Source organism: Dromaius novaehollandiae, chromosome 16 (genome assembly GCF_036370855.1).
Source record: "Dromaius novaehollandiae isolate bDroNov1 chromosome 16, bDroNov1.hap1, whole genome shotgun sequence".
Classification (NCBI taxonomy): Eukaryota; Metazoa; Chordata; class Aves; order Casuariiformes; family Dromaiidae; genus Dromaius; species Dromaius novaehollandiae.
The window spans coordinates 8,309,470-8,327,534 of NC_088113.1; the positions used below are offsets into that span (position 1 = coordinate 8,309,470).

The window sequence follows — 18,065 nt, forward strand, 5'->3', positions numbered from 1 at the left end:
CGCGGCTCTTCCTCAGCCACCTCGCAGGCTCGTCCGACGGGGAGCTTTCGCCGAAGCCGTAAGACGAAGCGCAGGTGTCAGGGTCACTTAGACTCCAGGAACATCCCCCTCAGACCTGCCGAGACAAATCCCGCAGGCAGTGGCGGATGCTGTGCCATTCAGCATGCTCACCCGTCCTGAGCCACCAACAAAATGGGAGCCAAGAGCTTTTATTGGATTTTTTTTATTGTTTCATTGATTAAATGGATCTTAAATGGAGAATTAAAAATTTGTAAAAAACAGTTATTAAAAGCCAGCATTCAAAAGCAGGTTGCACATCAGTGACATTGTTCCAAATTGATCCTTGCTTTTTGGTACAAAGTTAGGAAAGACAAAAATAAAAAAAAGCATATCCACCTTCTGGACAGAGATGATTTTTTTACATTTCCTTTCAAAATGGAGAACTGATACTTGTCTTAGAAGATTCTCCCACCAGCATTGTTTTTCACAGCACTGATTCACATTGTTTGGTGTTTTAAAAAACCCCTCAGATTTGTTGTTTACAGAAGCAGCAATGTAGCATTTCCCCCTCCTATGTACTGAGGTCAGTGTGTTAAAAAAAATAGCATCCAGCATATGAGGGGTGGAGACAATTTCAATATTATGCAAGTTAAATTTCATCCCTGCAAAACACAAAAAAGCATCTTTGAGCAGGAATAGATTCTTCTCTCTCTCCCAGTGTTTTTTTTCCAATGATACTCTGGCATATTAGGTATTTCTTAGAGTATCACATTCCTGACACTTGCTCTTTGCTAAGCTGCATCACTGCATCAAAGATTTCCAGAAGTGATTAGTGAATAGGTACCTTCAATTTTTAATGCCCAGTTTTAGAGCAGCTTGATCTTTAGAGAGACACAGCACACCCATTCTCAACAAAAACAGTCAGGCCCTTTTAGGCACAATGTTAGCCCTATAAAACACAGGCATCCCCAAAAGTCTTGACATTGGGGTTTTGGGTTAGCAGTTTGGGTGGGTTTCCCCCCCCCCCCCACTTCAAGTTGCTATTATGGCTCTGAAAAAGACAGCTATGAAGATGACCCCTTGCATCAGTGAATCTGCATTATCACAGTCAAAAGCGTAGACAGACTGTAATATACACAACATTTTAACACGTCAGCATCACACATACAGTATTCACAACAGGTCAGAAGGAACACCGACAACCGTGGCTCACCTGCTTCTCAAGGACCTTAATCACCCAGAGAATTTAACCACAAAGATAGACAGACCACAGCATGAAGTGCTCTTACAAAACAGCATTATGACTCCAAGATAGCGGAGAGGGATAGCTACATATTAGCATGGGAAAAAAAACGGAGGAGACAAAGATCAGACTGCAACGGAAACAAATTCAGTTAAACAAACAAAATAATACTGGAAATTGTCACTAGTTCAGCTAGGACTTGGCAAATGAAATACTTTGAGTATACACTCGCAGGGCAGCCCTGCTTCTGCCACACGAATAAATATCCGACAGTGTTTAAAAACAGTATAAAAACGATGTCAGGATTTTCAGCAGCGCTGCCTGTTCCATCCCAGAACTGCATAGCAGGTTCCCTCGCGTGAGGTATTTCAGCATCGCCGCAGAGGACAGTGAGGCTTCCGCGCTGCTCCTCACAGCCGCAGTCTAATCCGGGCGCAGTCATATGCTGCTTACGCAGCCCGGCGAGGTGCAAGTGTCCTGCTCTGCCCTCGGCGCTTCGCAGACCCCGGCACTCGCGCTGCGCCCTGCGGGACGAGGACGGGCTGGCAGAGTGGGAAGAGGCTCAATTCGGTACCCACTGGAGTGAGCAGATAGACAAAGGCACAGACCTCCTTATTTCAGCCACTGCATATCTCAGGGGTTTTTTTTGTTTGTTTTTAAACGGACATGTTCGCACAGAGCCTTCCAGAAAGAAATTTCATTTGTGTGGCCAGGTCAGACTACCAACCTCAAATTAATTTTAGAACATTTCCTCAGTTATCCCTTCTTATATAGGTTTTGTAAAAATAATCGTCCAGCAAAAAAATGCTTGCCTTCTCCTCATCAATGGTAACCTGCACATTTGTGCATTGCCAGCAGGACCTGTATGGGACAGGCACCTCTTATCGAACTGTCCACCTGAAAGGTTTCTATCCATCCCATACTGTTTCCAGCAAAAACGATTTTCCCGTATGTGTTGCCTGTGTGTATTTGACTGCACTCCTTACATATAAGATGTCAGCTTCACATCACATCTGGCCTTTTACACGCATCCTTTTTCCTTCTTCAGAGAAAATTGCAGCATCTTAAGAGTGAAACTCCAGCTCACAACTTCTTCTGGTAATGTGCGACAGTCAGTAGTGGATCTTACCAAAAGGATGCCATTACTGCTGCAGCATTCAGCTGTCTCTTCTCCAAAATGTGGAGGTGATCAAAAGAAAGAGCAAATCCAGAAGAAACAGATGTGTTCTACCATTTTCAAGGAGAAGTTTCTCCTCTCACCTTCCATCCTTATTGCCCAATTCCTGTAGCTTTGTTTGCACAGTTTTTTGGGGGGGATGTTTTGTTTTGCTTTTTCAAAATAATCACATCCCTGGCAAATTCTGCTACTTAATGATAATTTCTGCTGGTTACCAACTCTGCTGTTAACACGTAGGCTGGTGTACTCTCACAGCCAGCTGTTACAGAAATAGCAAATAAAGCTCTTTTTCCTTCAAAGAGGAAAACATTGTCTAGTCTGTGACTATACCAGGAACATCTCTATAGTGTTCTTTTGCCGTCCAAAAACTTGCCTTCCAAATCCAAATGCTTTGTTTTGCTCATGCTTTCTTTAGAACATCCGAGGATAAGATGGGTTTTGCTTAATTATCCATTCAGCATGGGGATTGATATGGTACAAGTCTAAGAGATAAGTGTCTGGGTCCAGGCAGTGCTCACCTATTAAAACAAGAAATTCAGGAAAAAAGTATTTCTTATATCCTTAGTCCCACAGTTATTAGTTTTTCCTTAATATCAGTATTTGTCCACCTCCATTTCAATATTACAGAAAAACTTCTGAATTACTAAGTCTGAAAAAGTTCTGTGTTAAAATAAGTCTGTTTTGCTTAAAATTATACTAAGCCCAAGCTTTGACCTTTGTAAAACTAAAAAAAAAAAAAAAAAAAAAAAAAAAAAAAAAAAAATTAAAAAGGCATTTTAATGCACTTTTAACTCCCTAACATAAATTAGGGATAAGTACTGGATATCAAAGTCTTTATATCTGTTATTACCCAGTCTTACCGATATTGCCTCCCACTTCATACAAGAGCAGGTTTGTAGACTCTGTAGAGTTGTTACTGCAGAAAGAAAACATATGAAAGTTGACAGAGCTCTGAGAGGGAGGTCTGGCAATTTTGTCACTTGCTTCCAAATAAACTGCTCATGGTTTGGAGGCCAGCAGTGGTCAAGGAAGCTACAGGCTACAGCACAGCAACCTTGCTGATCCTCCTGCACAGGGAAACTGTTGAAAATGTTACCAAAATTGCAGGGAAAACAAAAAAGCAAGGCAGATATTCCTCACTAGTAGTGAGGCACACACTATATGCAGACACTAACTTCTCAGCAGGAAGGCAAACCGCACAAATACCAAAGTTCATCAACAGCTTCCCTCTAGGGCTGACACCTGCTCAGGTGAAGCTCATCTGTAGGAAGAGCTCAGCAGCTGCAGCAGCCTGCTAGTGAGATGCTGGCTCCCAGCTGACCCATACTCAGCCAACTTCACATCCTCCCTCCACCTCTGAACATCTCCTGCATTCAGGAGATGCACTAACACCCCATCTACTGCATATGTACGTGGGTGCATACGTACGTGGAGAAAAGAGACTTTTTTTTTTCTCCCCTCCAGAAAACACTGAGCAGTGGAGGGAACCACAGAGCTTATTTGGGAACCCCCTACCTTTACACATGCATGTTGGAAATGCTGCTCCAGGCAAGTAGTTTGCACAGGTAGTAATGTTCTCCCTCCAGGAGGGAGAGGAGGACTTTGTTTTGCAGGGTCAATGTTATTTCACTTTCCCTTCCCTCCAGCAAGGCTTTGCACATACTGCTAGAGTTCACCTGTCTTCCAGCAGACCAGAGACTAGCAGATTCCTGACAGCCTGGGCACAGCGATGGAGTCGCTCAGCTGAGCTGACGTTTCCTTGCTCCACCCAACGCACTGTTTCCAAAGGTTAGAACGGAGAGGCAGAGAACTGCCTCCTCCCTGCACCACCCCCTCAGCTCTGCCGCGAGACAGACACACAGCAACTACACTGCTTGCTGGGATTTTCTTTTTTGAATAGCAGAGAGAAGCTCTTACCATTTGAGGAGGCTGACGGTGTTAACAATGTTCCAGCCATTCTGACACAGGTTCTTCTGAAACTGCTTCAAGACATCAGCAACTCTGGTCGCGTTGTTCAAATGCACCTCCAGCGAGTCTTTCAGGAGGAGAGAAGCGTGGACTTTCACGATCTTGCAAGGCTGAGCAAGAAAGGCAAAGAGGCAAAAAGGACAAAGTGCTTAGATTTAGGCAGACTGTGGTATCAACTAAAACATCAAGTTTTAGATTGGGGAGCATGAAGAATTAAACTGCTGCTCAGAGATGTTATATTTGTTTCTTACTCCACACATGCTACACAATGGAAAGGTTATAAAAGCATCAAGGTGAACATTATAAACAAATCAACTGTGCCTCAGCATTGTGGCTGGGGAGAAAAAGCACTGATCTCCATCAGAGCAGGTGTTGGTGCTCTCTGCTGTTCAAATGCGGCACTGGCGTTAGCAGGAGTAACACAAGCTTTGAGGAAACTAGGATTTGTCAGATTTTCAAACTGTTTTGCACAAGTTTGAGAGACTTTTCTGGAATTCATTTAAAGAAGAGAAAAAGGAATTTAGACTGTTGAACTGTATTATATAAGCTACTGAAGATTTTAGGACCAGAGGTCACTTCAAAACAGAAGTACTGGAATACTGCAGAACATACTCCAAAAGCTATTTTCTCAAAACTATTTTCATCAACCCAAAAAAGACTTTTTCAGAATTTTTATGGAGAAATCGAACTAATTCACTCCAATCTGGAGCAAATTAATTTTGCAAATGCAAATCCTCTTTAAAAAATAAAACAGCACTCAGCACGACCAAGACTGTTAGAATGGGGCTAACAGTGCTTCACAAGTACTGAGGCATCTATTTCACTGCATAAGCAGCAGCTGCCCTCTCCAAAACGACAGCACCTTCTCAAGTGTAATGTGCAGCCTTAACAAGGCAAGGTTTAGGCAGACGTCACCTCAGTAGCCCAGCTGGTACGAGAAGGTGGGGAACACACTGGCTTGTGAGAACTCACACTCCTCTTCAGGTCTGCAGATTTAAGTTCTCAGTATATTACTTCTAGCTGCAGATTTCCTCTCGCTCATGTCCTTGGACCATCCTAGTTGCACCACTACTGCTATGTCGTACTTAAACTCAGCGCTGCATAACATACACTACGAGCCTTTGCCAATTCAAAGTGGCAACCAAAACAAGTCAGAATGACCCCAAGGATCTTTTCCCAGCTTTGACTCTCAAACAGATCTGATACAAGCATCTGTTAAACATCTCAGTTAGCACCAACATGAAAAAGGTGGAATAGCAGTGTTTCATTTATCAGGGAAGTTACTTCACTCATACTGAGTGAGGAGAACCTTATTCTCAAACTCTCCCACACAGATCAGCAGCATTATGGAGCAAAAATGATATGCAAAGTATTCTTTCACACTACTGTAATAGTCTAAAACTTCTCCTTGGAGTACATGAAAGTAAGCCTGCCTTTAGTATGGCAGACACGTCCGTCTAAACACACGGGACATCTACAGTCACATGAAATCCACTCATGGAGCAAGGCGATGACCAGCATTTCTGCTCCTGATCCCTTCCCCTTTCTCCTGCAAGCATGCAGCACCTTAAATTTCATACTACAGAATATAGAGTTATTTAGTATATTGGGTGTTAGGATCTTTTTTTGCCACAAGCTAGCAAGAGGAGTTTAGGAAGCTTCTTCTCATGGTTCTGTAGTATTTCTGCCTCTTGCTTTGTAAAGAGTAGCACTGCTTGGACTTCCAAGTTATCATGAAGGGACTTACAGTGAGAAAGTATATGACCCTGTTGCAAGAGGGCCCAAGTCCTAACTCACCTCTGCCTGGTTCTTTTCCACCTTGTCTTTATCAGCATGGATCTTCCGCAACAAATTTTTTATTCGCTTGTCACAGAACTGGTACCTTTTGCTATTGCTCTCATTCAGTTTTCTGACTTGAGCTACCAAAAAGGAGGAGACCTGGACAGAGGGGAAGGAAGAAAACAGGAATTAAAACAAATTGGGCAGAGATGAGGATTCCATTTAAGAATTCAAATAGCACTTCATGAAGCTCTGCAAATAAACAAAGTATCTACATACTTTGAAAACAGCTAAAGTGGCCAGAGGTTTTGTCTATAGACATTTGATTCCTCTGACACTTCCAAAACTTTCCCTTCCGCTATTCCAGTTCTAGCCAAACCAAGACGCTGCTACCACACTACAAAACACCTGCTCAACTCACTGTCCAGAGCAGATCCTGGTAATGGATCATCATCCGCACAACGTCAGCCGCCCCCTCTGCCAGCTGTTTCTCCTTCCCTTCGGGGATCTTGTTCGGCAGCCCCTTGTGCATGAAGAGGTTCGGGGCCATGACTGTGGACACGTTCCAGAGGTTCATCTTGTTGTTGTTCTCCCTGGCAACCACTTTGCTGAGAAATTCCAGTAGAGCCTAAGGCGGGGGAAGAGAGGGGACTTTAAGATACCAATAATATCCAGAAAAACTAGTGTGGCATTTACTGGAGAGACCACCTGATTAGCATCATTTCTAGATATCTGGGAGCAAATCCTGTACTCCAGTCAGGAAGTACCGTGGCCAAGCCCTAATGCCACAAGGACAGACAGCGCTTACAGCTTACGCTCACTGCACAGGCTTGAGACTTGCCTACTCCCCCTGTAATGGGTTTCCATTCTCAAGTCAGTAAGAAAAACAAATAACATGATTTACATTAATTATATCTCCCTTTACAAAAAGCTGCTAGAGTTCCTTGAATAAAAACACAGAAGGATATTGTGTTTTTCCAGTTAAATCAAAAATAGGTACAATTACCTTTAAAGTGTTTCTGTTGGGCTCTGGCAGAATCAGGATAAGGAGGTTTAGGGCTTGCAATCTTTGCTTCAGGTCTGGAATATCTAGAGAGAAATAAAGAAATAACATGACTGGGATTCCCATCCCACATTTCTTGTGCAGAGAGAGTTGTGAGCTCAAACAATTAGCTTAATGCATTTAAACCATCTATTGAGACAAGCCTCAAAATAAGATGTCTGCAGAACACTGCATTACCTGGGACAGGCTGAGACCATGCACCCTGGCAACACGCCACAGTTCAGCATGCATGCGGTTATTTATCAAATTATCCTAAGTCATGGCGGCAACCTTGCAGCCTCAAATGACAGAACATAATTTGAGACTCCAGGACAGCGTTCCTGGACAAAGTTTTTATATATAACCTACTACCGGAGACTAGGACTTTAAGACTGGTGCACTACAGCATCTATTACACTCAGCACAGCGAGTCTGACCTGCTAAACTTCATATCTTCCTCTGTATTCCCATCAGACTACAACACACCTGACAGGAGAACCCAAAACCAGCAGAGCTTCATAAGAAAAAGCATAAACCAAGCAACTGATACGAAGCAGCCAAAACAGGGACTCACTTTGTACAGCAGCAAAAGCAGGAAGATACTCTGCTGTCAGCAGCGGGGCAGGCAGCTCTCTTATGAATCTTTTCAGTAGCCCAGATACGTCATTCTGATGGACTTCATCCCAGCGGAAAAGGCCAGTATAGAAGTCACTTTCTAGTTTCTGCTCCAGACTCTATATAAATAGAGGGGGAATTTGTTACGTGTTTTAACTAGCAAATACAATGGAAATTCTATAGCTGAATACTAGAGGGCAAACCATCAGGCGAAAACACTGCAGAGTCCCTCACAGACCCTCCGGTTTCCCAGCAATGGACATTTCTAATTGTACTGGGAAGGGAGACGAGATGAGCTTAAACCCTATCTAGGTATTGGTTCAGCAACATGTTCACTGATATCTCTGATCCTTTATAACACTACCAGAGAGCTCATACCTTGATTCTGGTCTGGGACCCAGAAACTCTCAAAATGCCCTCAGTTTCAAGTCCTCTCTTTTCCAGACATGACAGCAACTATTAAAAGGGGGAAAAGACAGCTTTTAGGTACTCAGAATGAGAAGTCAGCCCTTCCCTATCACAGCCTTCAAAGCCTTCCTGGCTTTGAGGATTGGAAGTGCAAATAAAATCATTAGGGAACTTACTGCCTGGAGTAACAGAGGGACCTTGGTGTTGGGGAGCAGCTTTTGGTCATTTTCCAACAGAGTGTTGAGTGGAACTCCAAAGAGTCTTTTCTCTGCAACAGAAATAACATATGCTCTAAGTCTATACCACCATTCATGCAGGTGTCGGGGATATTTCCACCACTATGGCCTAAGACTGCACTTTTTGTAAGCATAGATACTGGAGAAAGAGAGAGGAAGAGATGCTACCACAACAGGAGGACAAGCACATTTGATAGGCATAAAAGTGGTACTAGGAGGTCTTGATGTCATCATGATCCAGTAACTTCTAGAGTAAGTTCTGATTAAGGAAGAACACCTATCACAAGGTTTCTTAAAGACCCTCTCTGTTCTTACATTTTAAATTCAGACCTATTAGAAGGTCACAATTTAAAAAAGGCAAGAAAATTAAAATGACGCATAACTAACCTGTTGTTTTCAGTTTTACTGCCTTGTTTCTCTTCAGCTCAAAGCCTATAACATCACAGAGAGCCGTTAGTTCAATAAGGGCCAATGTGGGAATCTTCTTCATGTCCTGAGCAGATAGATCTCCAATCCTGGTCACTCCTAGTCTGCCCTTGGGGATCTTAAATTTCTAAAGCAAAACACACAAAAGGTTTCTGTGCAAGTAACACTACTGATCCTCCTAGTTTTCAAGCTAATTTGCACCCTTATCACTCCTTGCCACTAACCAGGCATCTATTCATTCTCCTGTTTCAGCACTAGACAAATGCCCCAAACTATTCCTACTTCTACCCAACCCACAGTTGGAGAAAGCTACTCCACTTCCAGCATTACTTTTGTAGTCATATCAAGATCCCAGTTTGTCTAAGTTAAAGACAATCAGACATCCACCTCAATCAACTTGAACTTTGGAAGAAGTCCAGTACATTTGTGGAGAAGAAAGCTGTAAACATCACAAGAAAGAAAGTCCAGTTATTCTCCTCTTTTCAGTGGAAATGGCTCAGATATTAGAATCACTGCAGTTCCCTACAGAAACACTTAGTCTCTTCAACTCTTAGTTATCCTCGCTCATCACTGCATTGAAAACAGCAGTACCTGTCCAAAAATATCTGCCTTGTATAGACCTGTTGCGACACTACCCAGAGGGAACCTTAGGTTTCCAAGATTTGATTATAGAACCAAATCAAACTTCCTCTTCTCCTCTAGACAAGAGGGGAGCTAGTAAGTTCGAGCAGAAAAAATTCCTTCTGAACTTACAGTTAGGGCATTTCCATCCTTTATCCTCCTAGATTCAGACAGGAACGATCCTTTGAGCAGAATAGCTGCCTGCTCCGAGTAGGCAACGTCCATGTTGAATGCTTCCTCTTTCCCAGGGTTTCGAACCGTGCAGGAGTAATCCTGGGTTTCTGCTAGAGGGGGAAAAAAAAATGTCTCTAAGTTCAGAAAGCCAAAGGAATGAAACTAAAAAAAAAAAAAAAAAGAGTGAGCTAAAAGAACAGCCGTGATGCAAATTTTGGGGCCACTGTTTTAAAAAAGACAATATTAACACTTGAGAGGGTTGTTGTCATAGCACAGTCCTGTGACTGCTCAATAGGGTAAGATTAACTCAAAGCCATAACGTTACAGCTATAATCAGCAAGATCAGTATTAAGATATACATAGCCTTTAATTTAAGGGCATATCTACGGCTAACTTCTGGCTATATGGGTGTGTAAGGTGTTTACACGATTTCACTGTGCTTCGACAGCAGTTTATTTCTATCTTCTAATTACTTTCTTGAAGAGTTATAGTTACCAGTTCAAGTGGCAACTCCTAACACTACTAGACACAGGAAAAGTCTGCTAAACCCACAGCTGAGGATAAGCATGTGTTTAAAACCCACAAACAAGGCCAATGCTTCAGCCTTCCCTGACAGCAGCACTGTACCACACGTTACGTCATGGTAACGCAGTCTTTGCAGAGCCTTTAATACCAGCGCCAGAGCCGCTCGAGCTCAGAGCCCGGGTTAGCAGAGCTCCCTTCTGCGTTCCAGCCCTACTTCAGAACCGTTGGGTTGAGAAATCACCACAAGGCATTTGTATGTTTATTGTTTCATATTATGCAATAAAACAGGCTTTCAGATGCATCTTAGAGCCAACAAGCATAAGCGCCCACTGTCTGCTTCCACCTGAGTTAAAGATCAGTCATATCACGAATGACCCTAAGCATTCCTCTTAAACATGCATCATCCTGCCAGCTAGCTTCTTATCCCCTATAGAACTGTCATACGGAAAATGATACAAATACAGGTATTAACGTTGCAGCAAAAGGAAGACTAGGCTTGTGTGTAGACCATGAAAATGTGGTAAGATGCTCTTTCTTAAAGCATGCTTCTTCTCTTAGATTAAGAGAAACCTACTATACATTAAAACTTCCTGCTTACGTTTCTGCACTTTTGCAGTCTGTAGATTGTGCCACAGCTGATCTGATCTGGAGTCCTCCTTCTCTGCCACTGTCTCCTGAAAAATAAACCAGGACACATTTATCTACACAAAGCAGAACATAAGTTACTATAAGCCAACCTGATTTTGGCAGAGCACCACACCTGAGAACATTGGCTGTTAGCGCAAGAAAATGCTGCTCAAGTTCAGGGCTACATGACTGCTCTGGCATTACAAATCTTCGAACCAATCTAACTGGAGAATTTGGCAGGCATAGGGAAAACACCTATTTTATAGACAGTATTTGTGATAAACCTCCACATCATTAAACCAATTGCTAGTTCTTATTTTCACACAATCAGCAGCCAATTGCCCCCTCTGTTAGCCCCTCAGTGCACCAGTCTCACAGCATGGGCTCTACCCTCTGCCTAAGCGCACGAGTAATTTATCTGCCATTTGGACACACGAGAAAGTGCATAGTAAATAGACTTCAGCACCTAAAAGCTTCCCTTCACCAGCTTTGTAGCAACCTAACCTCTTCAGGTCTACCAAGAGAAGTGAAGAAGTACAAGGAGGCTTTCGGCAGCCAAGCATGCCAATAAAAACCCTTTTTTGCTCCAACTCATTAGAGCACAGGAAAGTATATTCCATTATGGAAAGTTGGCAGCTTTCTGACAATCTGCTCATGCCATTGAATTGGGGGCTGTGAACTAGAAGTTAAAACGGATCTACACAAAGTCATTGCAATCAGACAACCCAGTTAATCTGTACAGAAGCTGCACTATACATTTAAAGCAGGTGTACAGCTGTCGAGCTTGCCAAGAAAGCAGAAAATTCATTTAGCATCTGCAGCTCCATTGTACACAGCATATACCTAATACCGTCAGAGCCACTTCAGAGCCAGCCCCTACGCAGAAAGCTTCTGCTAGAAACACCAACAGCTTCGTGCCTGCCGTGGACACCCTCAACTGCTTCCATTCAAGTCACCGCTGAACTGAATTAGCTTTAAGCTCGATTTGCTGATGATAGTTTCTCCATAGGTAGACTCCATTCGTGGTAAAAGCAGCATTACAAATAGAGGGGAATACACATGAGAACTACAGGAACATTCAATGCTCTGACTTCCTATCGCTGTACCCAGAGATCAGTTGCAGGAATCATCCAAAACTCGATTCAGCAGTTAAGGCACAGCTACCGGATCGGGGTTCCACATCAGGAATTTCCAAGACTGGGGGAAATACCCTTTACCTTTCCATACTTGTTTTCTCCCTTACAAACTGGGTATTTTGAACATCCTTTTGTGCAACAAGGGATTTCTAGGCACAGAGTAAAACGTGCCAGGTGTCACAGAAACACCAGGCCTGTTTTGTCAAATGGTCATTGGAAGTGTTTGGAACTGGGCGGGGGGAGCAAACCACTTGAGAAAGTTAACCAAAAAGCCTGCTTCCCTCTGGGCTTCCTTTGGGAATTACTCAAGTGTAAAGGACCTTGACTCAGTGCCTGTTGTCCTACCCCAATGTGTCAGAGCATTACCATTTTAAATAGAAAACACTCACCATTTGCCTAAATTGAGCACATGACTTTCCCTGCAATAAAGAGGGCAAATACCATCTTCTGTAAGCTGGGAAAGACGAGCGAGGAATACGGAGGTTAACTGGTAATCATAGAGATTCCTTTAAAACGTATTTTCTTGTCACCTTTAATTAAAAAGTGAGCAAGTACAAGCGTGAGAAAACTGCCTTTTTGGTTCAGTGCCTTCTGCTAACAACTGAAGATCTCAGAGGCAACTGCAAAGCTTTTAAGTCAAACAATATTGAGCCAAAGAAAACATGAATAAGTCCAACAGATCTAGAGTTATCGGAAAGGAGTCCAATGATCCTGCCTGAAGCTAGAAGTAAGATAAAATGTTCCATTTCTAATCAAATTAAGGCTATTCAAACAGGCAGTTTTAGCATCTTTACACATACCTTCATTATACCAAAATGTCATTTTAAAACATCAGATTGGATCTCAGTTGCTTGGATTATCAAATGCAAATATTAGCAACCTACTGAGTGGGCACATAAGATGAAGAGTTCATAAAAATCTCCATTTCAACATAATAGAAAGTTGAGTCATTTCAAGACATACAACAGGCTTAGACTTAATCTGCAAGTATAAAAACACTGAATTTCAATTGAAGTACTTAAGACAACCTTGCAGCGTTACTGCTTTTAGAAACATCATCTTTTTGTCACCCATTCACGCAGGAATGTGAATAATGCTCTGCAAAAGCAAATCAACCATGACTCAGTCTTGGTGCAATTCACAGTAAGGAAGTAATCTACATCTCGACACTGCAGAGTTACAGAAAATACAGCCACACCAGTTTCCAGTAACATTATGGACTTAGTATCATTCCCTTAACACATTCAGGGGATTATTTGACTGGTATAATTCATCTCATCAAGGCAAAAGATATTTCCAAGAGGCTCAGACTGAGTAAAAGCAGCCTTCAGTTCTGGTTAAGAGTGGAAGTCTCATGCTACTGCAAACGCAAGATCTTAGCCAAGCTCAACACCTTCCAACTAGACACTTAACCAAAAGCAGAAGTCGCAAGGATCACTAACTGGAATACTTTCCAGCAGCCCCTAGGAAGCTTATGGATACTTCAACTGTTGGCCATGACCAAAGAGGAGCAGCACCATGAGAAAGTAGCTGCAAGGCTAATAGTTACATTTTCAGTAGCAAAAAAGGCAGTGGCTATCCTTTGTCCAGGATTACCAGCTGTACAAATACAGTTTTCCAGAACTGACCTTATCAAGTTTTCTTTCTCTCTCTTTTTTTAAATAATGATATCAGGTGTCACTGGAACAAATAAAACATGAGAGGGCTTCAAAGGTTATCAGGGGTCTGCTAGGCCCCCTTATATAGTAGTGCTATAGGGGCTATTCTTCCATCAGTCTCTAGGACGCTTCTGGATTTGCAGGTTTTGCAGTAATTCCTTCTCAATGCCACAACCTGGATGCAGAATTTCTGCAATCTCAGCTTCGTTTCAGCTCAAAAGACCAAAGTCATCTATCTGGAAACAAAAATAACCCTAGAACCAGAAACATACCCCAGAGCCGACCACTCCAAAAATGTCTCGGACATCCCGCACAGGATGCTTGTTCTTCCTCCTCCGAGACCGGGAGTAGGTGTCCAGCCTTCGCTGCACAGCCGCGGCCTGGGTCTTCGTCAGGGTGGAGAGCAGCACGATGTTGTCATTTTCCGAGGCCCGGTCCCCGAGGAGGTCAGAGAGGCCGGCATCCTGGAGCCACTCGGCCTCAGCGTCCCCCTCTGCAGGCAGGGCATGGGAAGGGTGGGGGGAAGAAGAGGGGACAGCAGTGAGAAGACGGAGGATAATAGCAATTTGAGTACTCGGAGCATGGCAGGGCTAGAAAAACCAGAAGCCTGAGCCGTTCCCACTCCTGGGGTGGCGACAGGACATCACTGCAAAGGAGCTGCCTCTTTGGTAGGACACCAAGGGTGTTCTTGACATCTCAGCCCTGCTCCCAGGCCTCAGGCTGGAAGCACAGGGGAGAGAGCATGTTTTAGATAGCTGTAACTGTCCACATACTCCTTTCTCCTCTTTCTACGTGAGGAAGAGGAGAGAGGAGGAAAGAAAAAGAACAGGGAGGTGTGCATATTGCCTGCTCCCCCTGGCAAAGCAGGGACACGCGTGCAGCTCCGCATGGGATTTAGCGCAGGGACTGCACCCGCCGGGGCTCTCTCCGGGCGCGTGGGAGGAAGGGAAGTCGCTGCTGCGTAAATCTGCCTCCGCACGGGCTTCTGCGCAAAGGGGAGCCCTGGCAGCGGCAAAAGCACGCTGCAAGTTCGGAACGAACGGCGCTACCTCGCCAGCGTACGCACGGGCTCCTGGCAGCTTCGGCAGAGCAGACAAAAGCTCCCTGAGAAGCTGCAGCGTACATCACTGCACATACGGCTTTTGTACTCACCTCACTTGTTTGGCTGTTTAACTGTCTATCTATAGGCAAGTCTGTGTATCAGCCAAGGGGCTTCTGGAAATTTTTGTTTGTTTGTTTTTAAATATCCAGACATTGATTTGGTGGATTCAAATATATTTTATTCAATATACTTGCATGCAGAATTACTTGCATGCACTGCTGCCACTGTTTTTTGATTGTTTTTTTGTTTTTGGATCAATACCCATACAGTCATTCTGCAAAAGCAAAAATGTTATAAAGCAATGCACAGGTTAAAAATATCTATACCTATTCAAGAAACCACTAAAATTAAAGAACATTCCAGCTGCAAAACATAGTGCAAGAAGCCTGGAGACAGTAACAGCAGCATAATCCAAACAAACTTGCTTTCACACCATTCTTCAATATACATGAAGTTGCACTTCAAACACATAATACAGTTTTTCCTTAGACGTTCTTTGTGCAAGTTGTGGAGTGCCCTGAGCAAGGCAGCTACCTGAAAACTAAGGACAAAGGTAGTAATTTAACAGGTGGCTTCAGCTTTAGCACAGTGAATGCCACACAGCCTTTACCTTTTCAATTCTGTGTACCCCATTCACTTACTGCAGGCAGCTCCAGCACAGCTTTGTCTAAGGACATATTGAAAAAAAATGATGACTGATCCGACTGAAACAGAATAGTTTGTTCCTGTTCTTCCTTTCCAGTGCAAACTGATATTTCCTCGATTATCACAGCTACTCAGGCAAGCTCTTATTATAGCATCAGTAGTAAAAAACAAACCCATGCATCTCTTATGAGATGAAATCATTTAATTTTTTTTTTCCTGAAGAAACCACTATTTCGTTACAGCGTTAAGAACACACAAAGAATACACTGTAAAGGCTGAAAAGGCTTAATGCAGTCGCAATATCTTTTTTTCTAGTTGCATGAAGACAGAACTTTTTTCAGCATCATCCCATAAGCAGCAGAACTGGACTTCACGTTGTTGTTTCATTTCAGAACTCTTCTGGCAATCCAGCTAGCATTCCTGCAGGGTTTTAGATCTTGGTCATTTCTCATGACCAGTTGTACAAAAGCTAACACGTAAGAGTATCTCCACCGACATGCTCACTTGCTGACGATTACTCATGCTTTTGCAGACTCTGAATTCTTAGTCCAAATTTAAGTAGTCTCACTGGACATGGATTTTGTTACACATCTGCAATTTTACATTAAGCACAGAGTGCAAAAGCGTTCTCCTATTTATTGTGTGTTCAGCAACTAGAGGAAGTTAATTGCTTGCAAATTTTGAAAATATCCAGTTCCAGTCATAACAGGAAACTAATCTAACACACAACACTAAGAAGGATGTCTGATTTATTGTCTCTGTTAGGCCTACGGCCGCATCAGATTCCAAAGCATCTCAGATTAGTCTGATTTTTCTATTTAATATTTTTGGCCCGATTATGTTTACTTAGCAATACAAAAGGAAAACAGTAAAATAGGGTATTTACAGGAGAAAAGGGGGAGGAATCACAGTGAGAGGCTTAGAGGTTTAGCTGTTGATTTAAATTTGGGGAGCTGTTAATATTCGCCTTTAAATTCTGGAGAAGCAGCATTGCTGGGGCAGGGGGGAAGCATCCCAATTGGGAATAAACAGATAAAACTAGAGAACACCAGCTGCAAGAACCTACTTGAAATGTGAGCTAGCCAAAAACCATATTCATAACTAACTGCATTTAGTTTACAAAAAGTTAAAGGACAGTTAAGTATCCTGCAAATAGTTTCAGACAAGGCATTCAGCAAAACTTCCCACGCATTTACAAAAAATAGTAATAATCATAATCATCCTTTGCAGACTCTTCTCAGACCTCCCTGAGTAGCAGGGATGCTAACAGGAATATTGTTACTGGCACCACCACACTAGTGCCTACACTATGACCGTGCTGTACCACCGGACTCGGAGATGGATAAGCAGCAGATAGCTAGAAAAGGACTACGCGTCTTGCACTTCAGGAAAAAGGCTAGTTTCTCCCCCCTTCAGCTACTAGTGAGGCTACAAGTGCCATTAAGCACCCGTAGCTCTGTGCTGACCCCGTTCTCCTGCAGAGCTGCATACTGGCCACCCACTAGCAGCTGGTCCCATAAACAGCTCCCCATCATGCCACCCTCGTGCAGGGCCCGCGCAGCCGGCCAGCTTTTTCCAGCTGGGTCAGCAGTTTTCGTGGTGCCTTATCTACACGCACCCTCCGCGCTGCGATCATCACCAGCTCTTTGCCAAGCTGAGCCATCCTGTCTCCAGACGGGGCTGCGAGCTGCTGCCCAAGCGGCTTCCCAGGCTCCGCGCAGGCGGTGCCTCCAGGGCTGGAGCACCTCGCCGTGCGCTGATGGGTAGCCAAGCGGGAGAGCCGGACGGCACTAGCCGGCTCCAGCTCCCCCCCCCGCCCCCGTCCTGAAGCCCTCCCTTGCTGCTTGGGCTTCGAGCACAACATACATTTGACTAAAGCGCTTTCCAGAAGGCGCCCACGGAGCTTTTCCTTCCGGAGCCTGGTACGAAGGCTTCGCCCCTCGCGGCACCGTTTCAAGCTTGTCCAGTTTCAGCTGCCAATTAAGCAGTTCGCTCTCGCCTACCACCTCAAGGCACAGCGTTAAGAGAAACTTCTCCTTGTGTCCCTGCTCACACGCAGTAATCAAATTGCCTCTAGCATATCAGTCTTTTGGGTATCCCAGGCAGCCTTTCATCTCGCAGCATGGCCTCTTTTCCAGTCTCGCCCACGCTCTCTTTTTCTGAGTCACTTTGGTAGCCCTTCCAGTTCCGAAAAACAAACTTATGCCCCTTACATAGGGACACTAACAGCAGCCCTTGGTACTAAACATGTCATGCCTAGTAACGCAGATGCTAGTCTTCCCATCTCTGCTCTCCAAAACCCACCTTTAAGCATCCATGATACCTATTTACCCTTCCCTGCCTTAGCATCATATTAGGACTTTCCCTCAAACAATTCTCCATTACACACATGGATCCTTCTCAATACGAGGCCAGAAAAACAGCCGGAAGCTGGGCAGGCTGCAGTCCCGACCAGTCAAGGGAACGTCCAACCGGCCAAAACATGTGGCTCAAAACGGACAGAGCAAACAGGCGCTGCTCATCTGTGGGACTGCATGGCCCTCATCAGCATTTATCATTCCCCAGCATCCCAGGATTTTGTACCCTCAAGTGAAAATGCAACTGGTCCAAGTCCCCAAAATTGATTGTTTAAAAAAAACTTGAAGCCTTGAATGTACTAGACTGACCTTTAAAGTCAGCTTTG

General features: G+C 43.8%; 1 protein-coding gene across 3 annotated transcripts in view; it reads right to left on the minus strand.

Annotated features, from left to right (window-relative positions):
* Positions 1 to 207: 207 nt before the first annotated feature.
* The window catches only part of ARHGAP40 (Rho GTPase activating protein 40), a 33,112-nt gene continuing 15,254 nt past the window's right edge, over positions 208 to 18,065 (minus strand). For 2 of the 3 annotated variants that reach the window (XM_064521405.1, XM_026093033.2), the window contains exons 3-15: positions 13,908 to 14,128; positions 10,813 to 10,888; positions 9,648 to 9,799; positions 8,856 to 9,021; positions 8,409 to 8,500; positions 8,203 to 8,280; positions 7,784 to 7,943; positions 7,174 to 7,256; positions 6,589 to 6,795; positions 6,186 to 6,326; positions 4,338 to 4,498; positions 3,281 to 3,336; positions 208 to 2,938 (exon numbers count right to left, since the gene is read on the minus strand). In XM_064521405.1, the coding sequence (XP_064377475.1) occupies positions 2,832 to 2,938; positions 3,281 to 3,336; positions 4,338 to 4,498; positions 6,186 to 6,326; positions 6,589 to 6,795; positions 7,174 to 7,256; positions 7,784 to 7,943; positions 8,203 to 8,280; positions 8,409 to 8,500; positions 8,856 to 9,021; positions 9,648 to 9,799; positions 10,813 to 10,888; positions 13,908 to 14,128 (1,700 nt within the window). In that variant the 3' untranslated portion in view covers positions 208 to 2,831. The remainder of the gene's footprint in view (positions 2,939 to 3,280; positions 3,337 to 4,337; positions 4,499 to 6,185; positions 6,327 to 6,588; positions 6,796 to 7,173; positions 7,257 to 7,783; positions 7,944 to 8,202; positions 8,281 to 8,408; positions 8,501 to 8,855; positions 9,022 to 9,647; positions 9,800 to 10,812; positions 10,889 to 13,907; positions 14,129 to 18,065) is intronic. The other variant, XM_026093034.2, reaches the window with a different exon arrangement.